Source organism: Sprattus sprattus, assembly GCF_963457725.1.
Source record: "Sprattus sprattus genome assembly, chromosome: 11".
Taxonomy (NCBI): Eukaryota; Metazoa; Chordata; class Actinopteri; order Clupeiformes; family Clupeidae; genus Sprattus; species Sprattus sprattus.
Window position 1 is genome coordinate 7,139,834 of NC_137909.1, and position 22,646 is coordinate 7,162,479.

A 22,646-nucleotide genomic window follows, 5' to 3' on the forward strand; every position below is an offset into this window, starting at 1 on the left:
TGGAGGAACACTCATTTCATGACTGCTCATAGGGAGACTGCGAGAGAGGGATCAATGTGTTTACCACCCTTTGAAGAACAGACAGTAATCTGCCTTTTTAAGTGTGTGTCAAGAACCGTAAAGTACGTCATGGTTAACCACTGTGCCAAAATCTCAGCATGATGTTGCAATCCCTTGCCATTAGGCGGAGTCTGCTATTCTGTGTGAGGGATGACGTGGTTGTGCAGGACCGTCAGACAGATAAATACGACACAGCAGGGAGCTCTGCGGAGAGAACATCTCCCGGGATGGGAGCAGACAGCTGAGGTTGAGAGGCTCCAGTCACAGCTCCTGCCAGATGTGGTGGTGGGACTCAGGCCGACGTCACAGATGGAGCCACAGTCAGGGGGTGGGAACGCTTCAGTCTGGGCCAGATGTTGATGCTGATGCTGATGCTGTCGATGCTGCTGTTGTTGTTGTTGCCTCTGCCTTGGGTGCAGGTGGGCCCACTGCCAGCGCATAGCTGAGCGGAACATCCAGTCCCACCACTGGTCCCACCACACTCAACCAAGTCACAATATAATTCACTCCCCTGTGGAAAAAGAGGACATGATGATCACACTAGGAAGTGAAAGTGTTCTCCCTGACACAGAGGCGAGGGGCTCACTCACGCCAGGCTGGAGGCAACGTCAATTTATCTCAAAATAAAAATAGAATGGCAGGCGCAGGAGGAGGCAGCATTTTAATCTGCCCCAATCTGGAGTGATCTATAAGGCCCAGTGGTTTGTAGTGGGCTTGTAATGAACAACGTGAAGAAGCACTGACTTCTCCTCTGTCTGTGCCTGGTGCACAATGTGTCGCGTCCCTGCCTGGGAACCAAATGTTCCTGCTTATTTTTAGATGGCTCTTTGTGCTGCCTTCGGAGGACAGAATTGGCATTTTCACCCAACACTGGCAGATGAGAACTGGGCAAACTCCAAGTCGTGCAGCGGGTGGCCACATTTACATGATCAATGCCACTTTAACCATGGGTGCAGACATTACATCATGAGGTTCATTTAGAAAGACATTTAGAGAGATCTAATACCACACATAATGACAAGGAGAAACAATATTTTCAGTACTGTTGTGTATTTTCACATGGTCTCCACAATATACAGAAATACAGAGATGTCATTTTTTCACCTCAAAACATTTCTTACCACACCTATAAGAATGGTCATCGTCCACCTAACTCACTTTCCACACTTTCTGCGACCACCAAAAGCTTACATTTGTTTAGAAAGGTGTTTCTACATGCCACATTTTCTTTGCAATCACATTACTATAAGTGTTACATTTTTATGAGATACTGGTAAATTAAAAACGTTTTACCTTGCATGCCTAGCAGAAACAAAAATGAAACCAATAAATATTTAAATTACAACTTCTATTTGCCAAAAGGCAAATGAATAAAAATGTGGAATCAGTATTTCTCACTGCAGTTGCCTTTATCTAAGAACACAGTAAAAAAAATCCAATCGAATCAAATATTTATGGTTTTTAGACTCTTTAGACATGGAATCATTTGGTGTTTCTTGAATTGAATCATTTTTGTCCATAAATATCATTGACACCTACTATAGGGAAGTTAGTTTGATCGTTCTAATCCGGCCACCACTGTATGACGCTGTGGAGATGACCAGTTAGGAGAGGTGAATGAGGCCAGCTTGAGGACATGGGAGGGGAGAGAGGTGAAGAAGAAGTAATACTAACTTTTGCTCAGCACGAGCAGTCTCCAGTGCCGGCCTCATGAACTCCTCCGTACGACAGGGGTGAAGCATGAAGAATGGCTGACCAAGCAAGGGGTGTTCCTGTAGTGACATAGTGAGCAGGTGCAGACACACTCTTACATACTTAAATACTATGAGATAAAAAAAATCATGTGAGGAAAGATTTAGATTGTGAGAGCTGAAACAAAGATGGAGGGAAGGGTGGGGGGGCACCTAGGGATAGGAATCAAACCAGACAAGTTTTGGTTAGACATGAGAGGCGGCTTTCTTCCATGTGAATAGGAAGAGCGTGATTAAGTCGCTTTTTCAAAACAAGAATCCAATCTTGCAATTTGAGCGAAACAGATGGTCTTCCATTCCCAAACGCTCAGACTAAACTGGACCCTAATTGCACTTCATTAAAACTCACCCTAATTGATCAGATGGATAAAATGCAAAGCTACCCCCACCCTTACCAGAAGGAAATCAAAAGACAGACATCTTAAGGTGTCATTCTTTGAGTCTAACCAAATATATACAGCTAGCTCGGGGCTAATTGCTTCCATACTAAACTGCTAAGGGCTGCCGCTCCACTGGCTCAGCCAGTATCCCATCATGCACTGGGGGGCAGTAAAGCACAATGAGGGAGCAAGGAGCTGCTTCTCCACCGGAGCACTACAACAGCACTTGATCTCCACAAAGCACTTCTCATTCTACACAGGGCTACATACTCACACCGTGCTTTCTCCTGACCTGAGGTGAATGTGGATCGTGGCAGTTGAAAGGAATGGAATACTGAACTCAAATGCACAATGGCCGAGAGACTCACAAGGTTCACGGATTTCTACCTGTCAAAGCTGTGGCTAACACTTGGTCTTGTGAAGACAAAAAAAAAAAAACACGACTAACACAAGTCACTTTTGTTAACGCACTACGACTTAATTAGACACTCGTTGTTTGTGAGAACACCAACTTCATTCTTCTCAATCCTGACCAGTGTGTACAGCACACTATCATGCATTGAATGAGTACTATGATCTCAGACATGGACCAATTCTTCTATGAGCACATGCACTGACAAGACACTGAGGGTCTGGAGTACATCTCTTAAGATTCCTCACCTCCATTCCCTTCCAACATTATCATCCTGCATTTTTGTAATTATAGCATGGCCCTCAGTAGTGCCTGACTGCTTATAAAGAGGTAATGTAAAGACTCCCTTACGTATCACTCCACATCCCCCCCTCCCCCCCATTATAGCCATCCCCAAGGCTTCCTGGACCACTGATTAGTCAATAAAGATGACTTAGAATCCTTTAGGGAGGAGAGAACCAAACTGTTCCATGACCAATGATTCAGAAAACCACTTGGTTTCCCATCTCAATCACATGTGGATCACTGTGATTCGTTCCCACTTATTACTCTACATTCACGTTGATTTCTTTATTTATTTTGCACGCAGGATTTGACCTTTGTAAGCATTAATGAATAACATTGCCGGAGGTAGAACATAGTCTAATTCACAAAGGACAGGCTGGAATTCTATTAATCTAAAGAGTGCAGTGATTGTCGTCTATATCCCACTGCTCTGTCCGTGAGGACGACTGTTTGTGCCTTCAGTGGGAACCAAGGAAACGGTGGAGGACTTGAAATGCATGAAAACAGCTTGCAATCCGCAAAAAAATGTGCCTGTGTGCTTCTGCCCATATAGACAGCTATCAACTACTGAATAAGACATGAAAATATGAAAAAGGGCACAGCTAATATTTTTTACCCCGCAGGTCTCAGCTAGCTGGAATGCTTGATATGCAAAAAGATAATGATTTCGGGCGTCATACTAATTTAGAGCATATATTCATTTTTGCACTCTTTAAAATATTTGAAGTGGATGTTCCATTGTAACATTAGTGTTTCTGTGTGTTTTTCTGAAAAAGCCTATAACAAATCAAGTAAGAGCACACTGTCTTCCTCTGAACTACTTTGGCAATGGCAAGATCCCATTTGTTACGGTGAGAAACCAATTTGAATTTAAGAAAACTGAGAACGACGGAGGGGGGATGGGGATGAGTGCAGAGATAGAGAGAAGGAGGGGTGGTTAGCGAAAGAGAGAGGGAGAGACAAAGAAGGATGAGAGAGAGGGAGAGGGAGAGGGAGAAGGAGAAGGAGAAGGAGAGGGAGAGGGAGAGGGAGAGGGAGAGGGAGAGGGAGAGAGCAAGCGTTGGCACCACTCTTTGTAAAGCTCTGATGTGAGTCACTCATGTTTACCTGCGTCAGACAGCACAGTCCTCCGTCTCCCACACCCACCCTGCTCAGCCCCACGACCCCACACCACTGTTGTTCCTGCTCCATCCAAGCAGCCTCCCTTCCCCTGACATTTCCCTCTCCTGTTCCTCCTCGGCTGCTTTGTCTCGGCCGCTCTTCTCCTTCCTCTAATAAAGCTCTGTGCTGACGTCGCTCTGCTCCTAATTTCCATTCATACTTAATCAATCCGCTGACACCTACATCGGCTATGTGCCATTTGTACACAGTTGTCCAAGAGACAGCGATATAACCCTCTGATCATAATAACTTTCAATTGCCATTCAGGCGTTGGCGCAATCACGGTTTATGTCATCACGGACTGCATTTATTACTGTCTGTGGCAAAGGACTACATCAGTGCTCTTAAGTTGGATTGTGTAGATCTATTAAGGTCCCAATTGGGATGATAAGATAGTGCTCTGCAAAATAACTTCTCTCAGCAATTACAATTTCTATCAGCCACAATTCAGGTCTTTGGACAGATATTCCCCACTGATGTCACAATGAGGCGTTAAGAGGAACCTACTGGGAACGAGATGCGTTAAGAGGAACCTACTGGGAACTACAGGCTCATATGGGAGCCCTCACTTGCTCTACTGCAATATCCACACAGAATCAGGAAACAGAACCTAGCACTGCCATCTCATATGAGTGCTCAACGTCAGAGTGAATGACTCTCTGAACACTTCAAACGAATGGCAGTGCGAACACTCAAAAAAGGTATGTACCAACTCAAAACGGGGAAACCTACCTGTTGGGTGATGGTGTCCCATGGACCTTGCAATAACCTCTGCTGGTAGTTGGGGTGGACATTATTCCACACCTCCTCTAATAACAGTGACCGTCCCTCTGTAACAGAGAATCCAATAGTTTTCCATAGCCAGTAAAATCCTTTGAGCAAACTGAACTGATGTTTGTTTATACCCTCTCCTCATCTGGATTCATGGTCATACTGACGCAGCTTTCGAAACCACAAACAATTTTGGCACCGAGGCTTCGACGGTGACTCATTTGGCAGCGAGGATTGCCACATTTGACACAAGGCCTACGTGCATGTACCTAGCGTGGATGCTCTGAAGTAGAGGACAGGGATCTGGTAACTGCAGGAGTAGAGCGCGTGGTACTCGTAGCGCACCGCAGCCTGGCCCTCAGCTGCTGTCGGCTCTCCTACAGCCTCATCCTGGTCACACAGCTGAAGGCAGAAACACCACAGTGCACAGTGAATAGTGTTGAAATGGCCTTTGCACAACTGTGAAAGGCTTTTGGACTGTACATGTACACATACACACATTCACACTTCCTTTCTCACACACACACACACAGCTTTTTTTTTGAGTGAGTCAGTACTTTAAACTACTCATGAAATAACTTGTGAAAAGAGAAGGTCTTGTCAAGAGTTTACATCAGAAATCATTATTTCCCATAGGTTAAGCCTGGCATCAAAGAATAACTGATACTAGTGTGATTATCTTTTATGTGGAGACATCAATCATTCACCCGCTTTGAGACTGATCACTTGATATGAATTGGTGGAAGTACCCCCAGTGAGCCCTACAGCCAAAGCTATCTCCTACGCAGTGAGGTAGGGAGCAGAGACACACAGAATGCAAAACCCAAAGCTCAATATCAACCTTCAGGCTACAGCCCGTCTTTTAAAAATGAGAGTGACTCATATTCACCACTTCGCGTCAACTGCTAAATCCCAAACTTCTCTGCTTACGGCCTCTATAACTCAATCATTACTCACCACACGTTGGGATGGACCCAGACTAACACCTGAGGAGGATTGCACTGAAAACATATGTTCCGCAGATTGTTCACCTAGGTACTTCTACATTCATTGAGTGTTTGTTTATTTTAATTTTATTTTTAAGAGCTCATGACCAGACAGAAGATGACAGACTAAGAGGCTAGGGCTGTTTTTCAGAGGGTGGAGGCCCAACTCAACAAAACCTTGCGGCTATTTAAAACTTGGGGTCATAAGCCCAGGTTGCCATGCGCTCTGTAACATGCTGAACCACAGTCAGGAAATGGAGTGTGCTTAATAGAGGCAATATATTTGTTTCCACTGACACATGCTCTGGCTTAATTAAAGACAGTGTGCAAGCAGCACATCAAATCAATGTTGTACACATGCTGGTGTGTAGCCTCCACCGCTAACGGTGGAGACGTTGTTCCAGGCACTTTCCAGACTCTCCATGCAAGTCTGCCCTGTCTCAGCACTCCTCCCACACACAGATAGCATCTCCTCTTTCCTATACATGGGCAGAGCCCAGAAACAAACTACTAGTGTTTCACATCCGACGTCTGTCAAGAGAGGAAGAATGGGACACAGGCACGTAAGCTATAAAAACAATGACATACTAGTGCTGTTCTCCTCCACCCCCCACCCCACCCACCCACACACTACCTCCACACACACACACACACACACACACACACACACACACACACACACACACACACACACACACACACACACACACACACACACACACACACACACACACACACACACACACACACACACACACACACACACACACACACACACACAGTACCTCCATCCCCAGCCCTTTAAACTGGCTGCCAACTCCTCAGACCTCCCAACAGGATGTTTCATAGGGGACCAAAACAGACTAGGCTTTTAAAAGGAAACAAATTATAGACGAGCAAATGATGGAAACATGCTAAAGCTCATCAAAGATCAAAGGTTGATTTTGTTCAAAGACAGCAGTGGCAGTCAACACAAACGACCCTTTGCACAATTCCAAAGCAGTGACTTGATGAATCTGAGAAGGGAGTCAATGCCATCTCTCAGTATCCATGGTGTGGTGTGAGCCATGAGAGGTCCACCTGCACATTGATCCTTAACTTTGCATAACTGACTGGCCCACTCGTTATCCTCGGCACTCTGGGAATTTGGCATTCAAATGAGAGGCAAACATTACAATCAGGCTGCTCTGACCTGACTGTGTTGCTCAGTCTGTGTTTAACATGGTGACCATGGAGACCAGGGGTCAAGTTTAATTAAGGGTTCTTCACAGCCTCTCATGCAGTTGCTTCCTAGGCTCTAGCACAAACCCATCACTGTATATGCCACTTGTGCTGTGGCCCTCCAGACAGTCCCACTCCAGTTTTCCGCAATTTGCAAGTTCAACGCAAATTTAGTGCTTTTTTTTTTTTGCAAGGCAACCTATTTTCTTGTTTACTGCATAATTTGCAGAAAATAAGCCTTGAATTTAAACTGGAACTTATTTTCTCTTCATCTGGTCTCCTGATGGTGGTATAAGGTTATGCGCAGTCTGTCTCAACCACTGTCACTGCTTAATGTCCCACTTGTTTGGTGTCAGGTGTTTGATGAATTGATGACCGCAGTGAAGTTAGCTTGGTATTAGACATTCACAACATATCTGGCTGGATCTATGACTACCCTCTCATTAAAAGTTCTTGCCGTCCAACTGTTTATTCAGCCAATCATCTTGCACGGAGATGGAATTTCAAAATAAAATCCCATTTGCGCTGAATATTAACAAGAACTTTTTAGAATAGAGTTAAAATGTTCAAACCAAGGCATGACATTTTATTTCAATAATATTCTAGTATGGCTGAAATGACTATATAAGTATGGCCATGAAAGTTCACAGAAATTAGTGAAATCAGATGATCTGGAGAAGCCCAACATTTACATGAAATTGTAAATCCCACAGAGGCAAGAGGCTGGGAGGAAAACATTTAATCAGATGTTTTCTGCACTCCCACTCAACTCAGAAGGAGGGTTAAGAAGTGTAATTCAAGAGATGAAGGATTGGATTTTTTATTAATTTAAATAATCCCTAATTACAGGTTTAATTACCCAGGTAATTATGTGTATAGTCTATGCATTTAAAGGCTTAAAATACCAGGTTTCTTTCAGGCTTCTTTTAGAGAAAGTATTAAAGGTTTTTCAGGCAGACATGTACAGGAATGATTGTGATATCCTGGTTCACATCGAAAAAGGGCTTTTCAAAATACACAGCTACTCATAGTTTAGATACGGAGTGGATTCTCTGGCTGGACATACTGATTTGCAGGTGATGACCCGTCTTCCTACAGGTGCCCAAAGACAAAGGCAAACATTCAAGAGGAACGGCACAGATTCAGGCATGAGGCACCAAAAGGGTTAACCCTGATGGATTTTTGTTGAGTGAGACATTTATGCACTGCCTCAAAGAATTCCTCCACCAAAACAGGAAGCCACAAAAAAGGCATTTAGCTTTCCTAATCTTTCACAGATCTTTTGGAAAATGTTTTTTTCCCCCCTCTCTCTCTTTCCTGGACAATGGCTAGGAGAGCTTTCTTGCATGCTGCTGCCTGAAAGAGTCCTCTTGAAGGTCATACAATGTACAGTGTACTTTAAAGAGAATATTACGTGTAGATCTTAAATATTAATTCGAAATCCTACAAAACAGATACTCAGAGAAGAAAATCATAACCTGCCACTGAACAGTATTTGCCCTTGACTCTCCCCTATTATTCAATAGTTGGTGCACATCAGTTTCCACAGACAGTCTGGAAGGCTGAGCTCAACAGATGTGATGCCTTTTTCAACACTGTACCATGGTTTCAACATAGATAGGCTAAATTCTCTGTAAGTAGTAATTACACACTGAGACATGAGTGTATTTTAGCCCAACAAATATATTCTGTAACAATGGGAGTCAATCGCACAGAGACTGGACGTTTCCTCCTGGTAGTATGGTGGTGTGATATGCACTTTCATGTTAGTTAAAACCTGCTTCATAAACAGGTCCATAAAAAGAACCCTATTACTAAACTAACTAAATTTTACTAAAATATTGTAATCCATAAATGTTTTATTTTTAGGGACAATATTCAGCCTTTTCCCTTGTTACCCTGCAATGGTAATTTAAACCCTTAAACACTTAATAGCTTTAGAAAAATACCCAAAATGTTACAGGCTCTGTTGAAAGTAACTTTATACAATGGTTGTACGAGCTGTACAAACAGTTTATAAAGCACTTTGAGGAACTAGTGGCTTAGTGTCCATTTGGCTGGCATGAAGACCAAATTGCCATGTTTGGTGAAAAACACATCTGTGTGCTGGACTCTGAAATGTAGCTCCAATGTCACTGTTGACTTTATCAGCAGCATACGACCATCAGTGCATAAACTGCCCCTCACAACTTGTTCTATGAAAAAAATTTAAGAAACCAGAAAGACAAATAATTATATAGGTCAGGTCAGGTTCATTAGAATAACATAGCTTCATTACACTGACAAAGCTGACACACCACATTTGATTTAAATCTAATATAAATAACACTAATATATATTATCAGTGGCAACTGGTAGTCATTCATTGTTAAGCTCTCCAGTATCAAGATATGACCTATAGGCCATTTGTTGGTCTCACAAAGTGTGCCTACTTGTTTATCTCTCCTGTTACCTTCAAATTGACTAACATCTTTTATCCTTTGGGTCAATTTGACCCCAGCAATTTAAACCTCCAGAAAATGATTATAATAATTAAAAAAAAGTTTAGTTTGAATTAATATTAAATATTAAAATGCATTCTGAGGCAATGACAGGTTTTCACAAAGTAATAGAAATGGACGAAATTGACTGAGCGGATGATCAGTTTGATAAACGAAAAAAAAAAAAAAAATGTATTCATTCTTTAGTAAAGCAGTGTAGGGTGCAAACTTCAGAATGGAGAAGTGTGTGATCTTGGTTAGAACACATTGTGAATATATAACCCTTTGCTTTATTTAGCATATAAGAACTAATATAAGTTTAACATGACGTAACAACATGACAACAACAACATTTAACATAACAACATGACGGCTGATTCCCCTAATAAACACGCAGCAAGATAATTTCAAGTTCATCCATATGTGCGCCTTTCGCGGGGACGTTTCCCTGGAGGATGTACAAACTACTCCAACCAATTTAGGCTGTGTCGCGACCCCAATAAGGATAAATGTGGGAGTGGACATTAAGCGTGTTCATGTGCACTTGATTTTATACTGACTCATGTTCAGATTTATGTAGAGCGTGGACATACATTGTGCATACATTGTGCATACATTGTGTTTGATAACTCTGACAAAAAAAACCTCCATACACCAATCGTGGGATTTATGGCAAGTTGTACACAAACATTGATACATTTGGCCCAAAGTCTCCTTTCATAGAAGAAAGTTAAATATCAAAAGCCAGAATCACAATGCGTTTAGGCCGCCCTCTCTGTCCAGCAGGAGTCATGGACTACACCCAAAGCATCAAGACATCAAAAGCATTAAACTATGTCTATTTCTCTCTCAAGCACTACCTCTGGTATTCAGACATGTTAATATAACAATCTGTGCAATCACCTTGATTATCTTGCACATGTTTAACTTGGATACTGTAGAACTCTAAAAAGAACCACAGCAACAAGCAACAACACACATGTTTTTGACATTCTATTGTAAACCATAAAAGCAATGCAGTGTGAGCACCCAGGGCTCATATCATGGAGACTATTACATAGTTCATTAGGAATTCTGAAATGATAAAAAAATATAAAGCTAGGTAAACTAAAAACCCATTTTAATTTTGGTTAATGGTTGATATCGCATTCAATCATCAAAGTAAATGATTTATCTCAAGTTACAAGTTCTGAATTTCATGGTTTTTGGTAATAGTATTATGACAAGATTTCAGGCATCGTAGTAGGTCCTTGTCCTTCCCTACCATGAGGAATCAATATGGAGCAAGTCTATACGCCAATGTATATGAATACAACTCACTAACTTTCATTAGCCAGTGAATTATTAGCAGTCTAGGCTACACATCACTATGCTTGCAAGTGCTGGACTTATCCAAAAATGTCCAACTGAAAGATGCAATCATTTCTACAACATAATAATACATAGTTGATGTACTGCTATACTTTCCAGTGTACATGTATGCAACCAAACATTTTGTAATACCTACTCTGCATGATGCAATGATAAACCTGACAAATGTATTTTGAAATCTTTCCCCAAATCTTTATGACTGTTTGACCGACAAAGTATTCAAGAATGGATCAATACGTCTCAATCATCAATATGTCTCTGTATCAATCATATGAGCTATGACAGATGAAATCCTCCCTTAACCAAGTCTTCCTTCAAACAGCATCTTTAATGCATTCTGGTCCACTTTATGCAAATGCATAATTTCTCTCTCGTATCTCCTCAGCCAGTATTTGTTTAGGAAGAGGCAGCACTAGGTGCAGGCATAGTGCAGTCACAATGATTGACATTTCTCCTCATCTCAGGTTCTATTGCAAATGTATGTCCCACGTTTGTGCTATGGGAATTTTCCAGGTGTTTTAGGGTATATTTCAGAATTTTTCACACTCCTTTAGACATTACTGATTGCTCATCCAAGTAGACGTATGACTGCCCAACTGTTTGTATGGGAGTTTATGATGACTGTGAAACTGAAGATGAATATAGGGGAGACCGGGTGCAGCTGTAACACTTTTTGTATTTTGCCTTGTTGCAAGTGACACCTTTCATTTGAACATGTAGGCTATGCAACATTTTCCTCTCGTCTCTATATTAACTTCACTGATTCAAGCACGTGCCTAACTTCTTCTATTTTCATCTAGAGGCAGTGAGTGCCTTTGTTAAGAATATCCCATGTCAGGAACAGTTGAAACAATTGTAACATTCCAGTTTGAAGCGGTAAAGTAAATGTATGCCAACAGCAAAACCAAAATAGTGGTGGATAAAGCCCAATTCATGGTCGTCCGTTTACGGAGACACAGAGACATGGAGAGCCCTCTCCGACAATGCAAACCCTCTCCGAGCACCTCTCTGTGGCCTGACATGCACCTCCCAAATTTTGTAACTATCCGACTCTGTCAATCCGTCAATACATTGCTGTTTACCTTGTGGGAAGTAGTTTGCCAACATAAGATAGCTGGCTCAGACACCCTGCAAATCCCCTCAGATGTATTTTTCAGTTACAATAATGGGGTTTTTACATTGCACAGAGTCTATTTAAAAAATAAGTATTTTATGTACAAATACGTCCATCTACAAAGTTTGTCCGCCAAAATCGGAGAACCATACATGAAAACGAGTCCGTGGAGGCAACTGCCTGACCATGGAAGAATATTTTGTCCAGTGAGATAGTCGCTAAGGGCCAAGGGTATCAAATTTTCGCCACATCCCCTCACCCTGCTGCCAGTAGCCCAAAACTTGAAAGTAACAAATTTGCCCCACAAAAACTATTTATGTCTATGACTTTAGACAGACACGGAGACGCAAGCTGATGCCATAACACGCATTGTCTGTACGTTAGACACAAGCTGAGAAATGAAGCATGTTACAGCTGTACCTGGTCTCTCCTACAGCTGGAATTTGATGAAATTGTTGTAGAGTGTGCCTCATTTTGCCACTAAGAGCGAATGACAACTACAGTATGTGTGTGTGTGTGTGTGTGTGTGTGTGTGTGTGTGTGTGTGTGTGTGTGTGTGTGTGTGTGTGTGTGTGTGTGTGTGTGTGTGTGTGTGTGTAGCAAAGTATAAAGTAAAGGAAACGAATAGTAAAGGAAACTTTTCAAGTTAACATTTGTCAATTTGTAAATCTGGCCAAAAAGTTTAATGTTAGCCTACTAATGAGGAAATAATAATAGTAGTTATAATAATAATAATAATAATAATAATAATAATAATAATAATAATAATAATAATAACAACAACAACAACAACAACAATAATGATACAACAATAACAGTAGTGTTAGTAGTACTAGTAGTATTTCAAAAACTTGAGTATTGTGACAAACATGGGATTGTGCCTTCATCATTGACAGGTAGAGGTTGTTTTGTTCTGCTGTGAATAATACAGCCAAATATGGAATCTACTTCATAGAATGTGGAAAGGAGCTAGCTCTTCTGTTCCGTGTGTGAGTGGAATGTAAATATCCAGGGGAGTCAATTCATTTGCAATCTGCCGGAAGGGCATGCTAATGAAATGGGCGCAAAGGAAAAATTCACAAGGCACAACTTCCATTTAAAAAAAGATAATGTGCTTCACGAAACAAGATTTCAGTAATGTTCCTGCTCATGTGCAGTAGCTAAGAGGAAATATGTAGATTTGCCCTTGTATGTTACAGTGCAGAAAAACAAACTCAAATGAAAGCTAAGATAGGCTATGTGCAATCTCCTTGATGTGTGCAGCAGCACACTTAAATTAATACCTGGTCACATAAGAGAAAATACCCGTTCTAGCAAGGTTTTTCCAGGGGATAACCGACCTCCATTGTAAATGGCAGGATTTAGTTAAAGTGCTTCCTTCAGGTAATTGATTCAGTGTGTGGGTAATACACAAGTCTCTCCATCCCTCCCTCTCTCTCTTTGGGGCACAAACACAAATTATTTCTACACATTGCCAAACAAAACATACCAAACCACACTCTTATAAACAACTATACAAGGAACACTGAAAAAAGATTATGTTATCTTAACCTGATTCAAATCGGAAAATAACTTCAGTGTTCAAGAACCAAATGCAGACAGAGATTTAAGTGAACAAGCCCTAAAAGACATGACATGGATTTCCAGTGTAAACTGAACCAAGGAACCATCAAAGTTTTTGGTATTTGATACAAGACTGCAGTACCTGTTCCTCTAACATCAGGGCATCATCACCATCCACCGGTCTGCTTTGGTTGCTCTGGCACGGTGTAGAACTGATTCTACAGGGGACCATCACCGTTTTTTTCATGTATCCTTCCTTCTCTGACACCTTGAAGAATAATTGAAATCAACACATATTAATAGCCTTGGCATGCATGCAAAATTGTTCACTTTATGCATTTTCTTTCCAGATTTATATGAATATACCGTATTGTCATTACATTTCTGACAATACTATACAGACAACGAGATGAGAGGATAAACAGAGGCTCGTTTCATTTAAACATACATTGACTTCCTCCCAGGCCCATCCATCATTGAGGAAGATGGAATGTTCCAAGAAGAGTCTGCAGCTGAGACGGAAGGTCTTCTCATCCAGGTAACAGCTGGCAGCTGTTGAGTCTGTGTCATCTGACATCTGGGAAAGACTATAGCCACAGTGCAGAGATTCTTACAATCCCTTCCTTATGGAGTGTAGCAGTCAAGTGCATGGTTTCAAAACCGACATTATACATGTTCCAGAGATAGAGTCATTCAAAACATTAGAATAAACAGCATGTTTTTTTTAATATTGTATATAACTATTGTGTAACTTTTGCAAGTTAAATCAAGAGAGACATCTGTATTTCTCACTCATTTAAGTAACCTTAGGATTATGTAGATGACTAACATCTACGGTGATTATGATCATCCTAAGCACATATTTTCAGTTACAACAAATATTAACACAGCTTGGTTTAATCATTGCAGAAGCTTAATTTGAAGATTGTATGATGGTGGAATGCATGTTCATGGACTTTAAGTGGTCAGACAAATAGCCATGACCCAACTCTTGAGAAAATAAATATTCCTATTGCGACAAGAAAAAAATTAAAGGGAGGGGAGTTTCGTATACAGTTCACTGTATAGCAAACTAAACTGTGAAAGGATCCTTCATCCTTTCTTCATGATTGACCCCGATGTGTCCAGACCAGGCATCAAATCCTCACTAGATTGTGGACACTGCTGTTGCTGTCTGGATTCTTAAAACCAAAATAATGAGACCTTGTCAGTATTAAAACGATGATCAAAAGGACGGCAATGTGTTATACTATTCAAACTTCAATATAAAGTAGCCTAAAGAGATCGACGCATCTATAAGGCCCAATATACTTCAAATCTACGGTTCGCCACCGCAACTTGGGAAAACCGGGCAGCTTCTTTGACTCCACTGTGACAAAACTTACAATGTCCTGGAACGTATACTAAGCATAGCAACGTATGTCATATTTACAGCCTATGCCCAACCTTGGTTTCATATATTGTTCCTGTTGTAAAACACGATACAGATATAATATTTCGGCTGTATACAATACGAGTCTGCCAGTCTACCGTTGTGAGTGCAAGAGCGCAGAACTCGTGAGTCTTACCGAGACACTTCCGGGATCCAGCAAGGGGAGGGAGGATGTTGGAACAGCGAATGTTATTCAGCACGGACGGTTTCAAGTTGCCCATTTCGAGAGAAAAAAAAAGAGAAAAGAACAGTGAAAGCTGTAGAGCAGTAGAGGACAGACATCACTGTAACTTACTTGACTTGGCTTGTCATAGCCTGCGTACACCAGCATCTTTTTCAAATGCAGTGCTAGAGCGGTTCCACATTACAACGGGACTAGTAAATGAACATAAGTTTAGGACAAATTGAAGCCTGAACCAGTCAGAAATTAATTAGCCTATAATCAAAAAAGTGGTTTGTTGTTACACTGCGAGTCCCAGACTAAATTACCATATAAGCTACTTGATTTAGCCTACAGTCTGGTTTAAAATAAGACTTGATTCATGACAACCTGTATGGCTGTATCATTAAAAATGAAGTCTTAAAAGATTCATTTACCCACATATCTAAGGTTCCGGGAATGCTCATGGGCACAAATAACTATTAAGAGCCTGACTATTTAGGCCTAAACTATATTTTGTATCTTTAGTCTACCTATAATCCCCAAAGGCTATTCACTGATGTTCACTTCAATACATCGTTAGTGTATTTTCATATGGAAATGTGGACTTAAATGCCTTGGTATGATTACTCTATTTGTTGATCAATCAAATACGTGTTAATAAAATGTTAAGTATGCTAAGACCATATGTGTCTATAGAATTCATCTGCAGAATGTTGAAGTTACATTGCATGTCAATATGTACCTACGCCCGGAAATTCCACTCCGTATTTTTCATCTCACCGCACATTACACTTCTGTGATAGCAGAGGGTGGGATTGCTTGCGAAGGGAACAGCCAGTTGTTCAAAATCCTTCTCGGACTGTTTCAAATTCCCCTTTATGGCCAGTGTGTGTTCGTGTGTCTGTGTGTGTGTGTGTGTGCGCGAGCGAGAGCGAGAGCGAGAGGGGGAGGAGTGAGGGAGAGGGAGTCGTTGTAGCCAATGCGTACGTCGTCCGTGTGCGCGCCAGGCAGAGCAAGACAGATAAGAGAGGGCTTTCGTTTCAGCTGAGGGCGGGGCCAGCAATGTCAGTCATAGGGGTTACCAAACAGAATGGGCGTTTCTCCTATGTCTGTTGTCCAATGGGAGCTACTGGTCCCGCAGTCACCATGGTGACGGGGTTGTGTCCGGGGAGGCTGTGATGGGTTGACAGGTGCGTGATAGTCGGAGCTCTCTGTAAGCATGTACGCCAAAGGCAAGAGTAACAACGTGCCGTCCGACAGCCAAGCCAGGGAAAAGTAAGTTTTATTTATGAGGGGAAATCACTGTAATGAAGACAGCGGGGCGGTCGGACTCCAAACTCCGCCGCATAACCACGGTTCCCTTAAGGGAGAAACAGAAGAGCTGGTTAGGTTGTTGAAAGTTGTTAGTTGTCAGCTTTGGTGGAAGTAAAAACAGATGAGTTAATAAAGGAATTCAAGGGTTTCTGTTATGGCATACGCAGTGCAAGGGTTTCGTTTGGTGATGCTGATTTTGAAAATCAAATGTATGAATGCAAACAAATATGTGCAGATTATTTTAAACTAGTGCACGCAGTTTTGTCTTACACGTTCAGCTAAAAGTTTCAAGCAAGTTAAGACAAAAATGTCTAGAGGATTTCTGCTGCGCGTGATGGAGTAATTGTAGCGAATACTGGGAAGAGGTGAGTTGACATAGTTTCATTCCTTGATTTCGAGCTGTATCGATAGAGGTGCGTTTTGGGCGAACGGGACATGTTGTGATAGCCTGCTGTACCCAGTTTAAAATAGTCTGGCCAGAAGGTTGCAGGTGAACAAGCCTTTGGGCAGCAGGGTCTGTGGGTACGCCCGTGTGCAACAGGGACCAGGCTATGCTAACAATTTTCTTCGGTTTTCTTAAAATGGCATGGATGTTGGCTGGAAGTGGAAACTGTGTAACGTTTTATCTCATGGAATCTCCGTTTCGGTGTTCATGTGCTGCCTAGTACAGCAGACTACTGCATTCTAGGTTGTATCAGAGACATCAGGTTGTAGCTGGCACTGACGAGCCTCCTTGCTGTACGTTATGGACTTCAAACTGACAGGAAAAGAGAAATTATACACTGCGTGGACTCTCTGCAGGTTTAACAGTTCAGTGTTATGTAACGACATGTAGTTTGTCGTGTTGCCTTCAGCGAAAGAAAGTTGATTGACAAGTATTTTGTAACGATTACGTTTTTATGTGACATTTTAACTGCTTGGCCATCTAGCTGACGTCTTGCATGAAAAGTTTGACAATGTGACAAATCTGTAACTCAATTTAAATCAGAGGATCTGTATTTGAGAAGAAAGAGCAGATGTCTAGCAATTATTGGCGGATAAGCATGTGAGGGATCAAACTTGACTTATATTTTTTAAATTCTTCGGTAGGCTAGCAATTCTGTTGTTGTGCAGTTAGTTTAGTTTATCCTTCTGCTTTCTCCTTTCTACTCCCAGATACTGTTTCCTGTTAAGTTGTACTGTTGTATAGTTGATAAGAGTACCACAAGCTTGTGATACTTTTATTGGCATGCTGTGCCAGTCAATCAGAGAAATGCGTCGCTGACTTGCCATCTCACTTCCTCTAGACAGTTGTGTGAAGGCTGAAGAACGAATTTTTTTTCAGCATAAAGATGTTTTACAAAACATAATAACGCAGGGAGAGGATAATTCTTGGCAAGCATCTCTTGCTGGTGTGATAAGAACTTTTTAAAGTACACTATCATGTTAGCCACATGGATAACTCCATGCTTATAGGCTAATATCAAATGTGGCAGTAGTTATACAAATGGCTCTGGCATAACTTTGCTGAATAGGTGGGAGATATATCAGCGCCTGATCTTGATATCCAGTGGTGTCAATCTGAAAAATCAAATGACCTGAACAACACCCGCCACTGTCATCTAGAACATGCAACATATCTTTGACAGTCTCTGTTCTGTAAAATGCTCCAGATGGCACACCTCCCAGTGCAAATAATGATGAAAGTCTATGAAACTTTTTTAATTTCGGCGAGTTGATTGTATAGGTCTAAGAGTTTGTATGCAACCACAGTGCATGGACTGTCATTTACCGCTACTGACAGACTGATGAGATACACCTTTGAGTCTTTTAGGCTTTGACAACAGATTTTGGACAAGCAGCTAACAGTGATAGGTTTTGGCAAATATTGTGATGGAGGTTATCGTAGTTTTTGGCAAATATTTGAATGGTGGTTATTGTAGTTATTGGCCAATTCTGTCCTTGCTCTATTGGCTGTGGTGACAGTTCTAAACCCACATGGTGCAACATTTAAGAGAACTTGATCGATCAGATTACATTTCCACAATAAAACTCACCTTACCTGGTGGGTTACTCGCTTTCCTTTTTTCAGCCGAATAAAACAAAAGGGTCTTTTGAAGACCCCTGCAGCAGGACTTGGAAGATTGTGTTGCTATTATGTGAAGGCTGCCTTCCAATCTCGCGTTCTCTTTAAGACAGTTTCTCTCACTTTCTCTTGTCATCCCTGCATTTCCCCTGTTCTGTCTGTCCTTACTTTACTCTTTCCATTTTTGTCTTTCTATAAAATACTCCAACCTTTCCCACTCTCTATCCTCCCACCACTCTCCTTCTTTCTATCATCCTCTCTATACTACTCTCTCTGCTCTCCCCCTGTCTCTTTCCTTCTGTTCTCTCTCCCTCCTTTCCCCCTATCTCTTCCCTTCTACTGTTCTCTCTCCCTCCTCTCCTCACTGTCTTGTTCATGCTGAGAAGGGGGATAGTAGAGTTCTGTAATATCTGCCCACATTAATATGCAAGTGGCATCGTCCACACAGCAGCGCAAGGTTAAGCATGCGTGACGGAGAAAAGCTTAGGCAGTGCTGTAGAACTGCGGCCTGATCCTCCCTGTCACTCCATGTTTGCAAGTGTTCTTTCTGCAATGAATCCCTTTTGATTAGGCTGAATGAACCCCTGGCCATTTGGGGCTGCAGAGCTCACCTTGTATTTAACACCATCTTGAGTCCAGTGGCACATTACATGACATGCTGCACATAAACTCAGGCATTTCTTTTTTGAACCACTCTTTACACATTTGGCCAGTCTGTGTGTTGGACATAAATTGTCTTGATGAATTGATTTGGTAATCCTCTGCACATCCTCTGTACATCAAAAAATAAAGACTAAGAAAAAATAAGATATTTCACTGAGTCAACAACAGGCTTCAAATGAAGAAAGTATAAAAACCTCTGTTATTTCTTTAGTTGGTGATCATTATGCACCAAAGACCTCTGTCTTCAAAGCTGAACTGTGTTTTCCATAGTTTCTTTTGACAGGAAGTCATGGACTCCTGGTTCTTCTGTCCTCTCCATCCGAGAAGCTGGTGGCATTTCCTGTTATCCCCACCAGAAAAATAGTTGTTATGGCTCTCCTTTATGCAACACAAGTCTAATTGAGGAAACCATGGTAGCTTTTGAAGTGATAGCCCTTTACCTCTTTAGCTCCATGTATTGTTCTCTACTGTTGAGAGGAAAACACTAAGTAATGCTCAAATAAGATCAAAAAGGGCATGTCTCTTGCCAAGAGACATTAGTGTATGTCCTATCCCATTTTTACATCTGCATTGTTTGAGCTGTAGGCATACGTTTTTTTGTTTTGGTTAAATCGTTACTGTTGTCTAATTATAAGTCGTTTGGAGTGGCCAGATGGCTGAGTCAGAGAGTATACAACAAATCAAAGGCAAACATCAGGAACACAGACGTCAGTTTGGTTATTTGACCTGTGTCACTTAATGCCAGCATCTGTTGATGTGCCTGGTCTTTTCCCCCTGATGCACTGTTAGTGACTAAGGTAATCAGAGGTTAGTAGTCCACATTGATTTTGCGCAGCCTCGTTGAGTGATCACTATTTTGAGTAAGACTGGGTTCCCGAGACAACGTTGATTTACTCTAGGGCTTACACTCCTCAGCAGTGTTGACATAATATTTAGAAGTGAAAAGGACAAACCTTATGTCAACATTTGGCTTGTAAGCTTGTATGATCTGCTAGATCAGATCTACTGAAACCGCATTGTACCACTTGTCAATGTTTCAGCGTTCAGCATGTCAGAGATTAAAAATGGGATAGAAGTGATGTCAGGTTAATTATTGTGTTATAGGCTGTTTATGGAGCCAAGTCATTACCTGAGGCTTTCACTTACTGATGCATCTTCATAAAGGAGGTTCAGCAATTTGTCACATCATTGTCCCTGCTGTTAGTGCTATCAGGCTGTTACACTGAGCACTTGTTCTGAGCCACTTCAGCTTCAAAGGGCTGTGTCACTCTGTGCCACTCTCTGTGATGTGGGAGGCACCACAGCCTAATGCAAGTCCTGAGGTTAGTGCAGTCCGAAAGCCATTTATCTCTCTTTTTTTTATGTTGCTGTGTTTTCTTTTGTGGCCGCGGTGATGCCAAAACAATGTGCCCGCCCGCTACCACCCAGTTCTCAGAGGGTGGTGGGAGGAAAAGATGGAGGGGGAGGGGGGGGGGGGGGGTAGAAGGTGGGAGTGGGCCGAAAGGACTGACAGATAACAGATATTTCACCATTGCTCTTGTCAACATCAGCTGACAGTTCAACCCGGGCGAGATCAGCTTAGCTCCGTCCAATAGCTCGTTCCAGTAGCGAAGCCAAGGCTTCATGTCCAATCCAATAAAGTGGTAAGCTCAGGTCCAATTGGGTGTCGTCCAGTAGTCCAAATGAGTGGTCTAGACCAGTTATCCAAGAGTCTAGTCTATTTGTTTCACCGAGGAGGTTAAGTCTTTTAGTCCACCGATGCAGTCCAGCATCACAATTACTGGTCGGTCCAGTTCAGTCCAGTTCAGTCCAGGCCAGCACACAGCCCAGCCCAGCCCAGCCTGCGTATTCCAGTCCAGCCATTCAGCTTCTGCTCCCCCAGGCTGACAGAGCTGCTGCTTGCCCAAGTGTGGCTGCTGCCGGAGATAATAGGAGCCGGGGCTGGAGTGGGGATCTGCAGGGAGGGGGGAAGCAGATTGGAGAGAGGATGCTGCTGTGCCTGCAACACAAAATGTGGCCTGACCTCTCTCACTCTTACTCTCTCTTTCTGTTCCTGTTTCTCTCTCTCTCTTTTTCTCTTACGCTTTCACTCTTACTTTCACTCTCACTCTCTGTTTCTCGCTCACTCTCTCTCTCACATACGCCTCCCCTGACACAGGTGTGAGTCAGCCAAAAACAAACGCCGCTGCCGCCAATCCCCATTCCCCAAAATGACTCTCCCCCTAAACTCAATCACATCTGGTAAAGTGTTGGTGTGATTACCTTGTTTTATATTTGACTGAACATTGCCAACTACCACCGAGCAACAGTGGTTGGATTTCCTTACTCCTCCCGTCTGGGACACAGTTCTATTGTCTCTGAACACGACAAATCTTGACAGCCAGAACCTGCCCATCACACCAGACAATCTGTTTTGCTCGGCTAGGTTTGAACAGACCTCCCCGTTGTCCTCCAAAAAGGCCGACAGGGTGTGTGTGGTCTATGTGTGTGTGTGTGTGTGTGGGGGGGGGGGGGGGGGTGGTTGTTTGCTGACGTCCGGGCAGTCTGCAAAAGGAGTCTGGAGTTTTAAGGTGGACGGTTGATGAAGGAAGAAAAAAGATGAAAGCCAGGCTCTGTTTTGACAAAAACCTGAAACTCTTGTTTCTACTGGATGTCGTAAATTTGTCTATAGAGGCACATTGGAACGTGTTTCCATATTTCAGATCCCTGCTGAATGAACATGGGTGTCAGAGTGAGATCAGGCCGCTGTTGCCATTGAAGATACCTGCAGACACGTTCAGGTCACTTATGTACTGCACTGTCTTCTTCTGGCTGTGCCCTCACCCACATACTTGTTTGATCCTTTCAGATCTGTTATGAAACCCTCACCCTCCCCATACCTCCTGGTTTGTTTGATTTTTTGGGAAACTAAGACACCCTTGTGCCCAAGCCCCTTTGTGGATGTTAAAGCTGAAATAGTCATCCCTGTTTTTGGAATAGTACTGTAATAAGCCATTCTCAACAACAGCTAAATCTATCACTCTTTGATTTCTTTTTCAGTCCAAGATGAATATGTCATGTATGATGTAGATTTGGATGAGAGTTGGACATAAATCTGTGATGGGCATACTGTTTCATCATCCCCTCCAGATACTGTGAGCCAAAATGTTGTGTGGCTCTGTAGCGCGGGGACTGAAGCGGGGGAAGTGAGGACCCTCGCTGCGCTCTGGATCTTTCCTCTCCAGCGTTTCCATTCTGGTTATGTGGAGCAGCGTCCCAGCGGGGGGTGGGGGGTGGATGGGGCAGGGGAGGCTCGCTGCCGTGCCACTCCCCCCTGTCATACCCATCACCATGGCGAAACCTAAGGTTTACAGACCTCTGGAGTATTAATTGCTACCTCCCCCTCCAAAACACCCCCCCCCCACCCCCCGTCCACAACCTTCCCTCCACCCTCCTCTGCTCTCCCTCTCGCTTC

General features: G+C 42.5%; 2 protein-coding genes across 31 annotated transcripts in view; one reads left to right on the forward strand and one right to left on the reverse strand.

Annotated features, from left to right (window-relative positions):
- Nucleotides 1-363: 363 nt before the first annotated feature.
- Nucleotides 364-15,136, reverse strand: atg10 (ATG10 autophagy related 10 homolog). 2 transcript variants are annotated; one of them, XM_080847962.1, is made up of 7 exons: nt 15,124-15,136; nt 14,004-14,142; nt 13,698-13,823; nt 5,090-5,222; nt 4,782-4,879; nt 1,735-1,832; nt 364-571 (listed from the first exon to the last, which is right to left on the reverse strand). In XM_080847962.1, exons 2-7 carry the CDS (start codon nt 14,130-14,132, stop codon nt 400-402), a joined length of 756 nt encoding a protein of 251 aa, XP_080704088.1. In that variant the 5' UTR covers nt 14,133-14,142; nt 15,124-15,136; the 3' UTR covers nt 364-399. The 2 variants fall into 2 exon arrangements, with proteins under 2 accessions (XP_080704088.1, XP_080704089.1); XM_080847963.1 differs by having other exon boundaries at nt 14,004-14,178.
- Nucleotides 15,137-16,343: 1,207 nt separating this feature from the next.
- ssbp2b (single stranded DNA binding protein 2b) overlaps nt 16,344-22,646 on the forward strand; it is a gene marked incomplete at its 3' end in the record, with an annotated part of 54,220 nt that continues 47,917 nt past the window's right edge. For all 29 annotated transcript variants that reach the window (XM_080846862.1, XM_080846873.1, XM_080846884.1 and 26 more), the window contains exon 1: nt 16,344-16,425. In XM_080846862.1, coding sequence (XP_080702988.1) covers nt 16,370-16,425 — 56 coding nt within the window. In that variant the 5' untranslated portion in view covers nt 16,344-16,369. The remainder of the gene's footprint in view (nt 16,426-22,646) is intronic.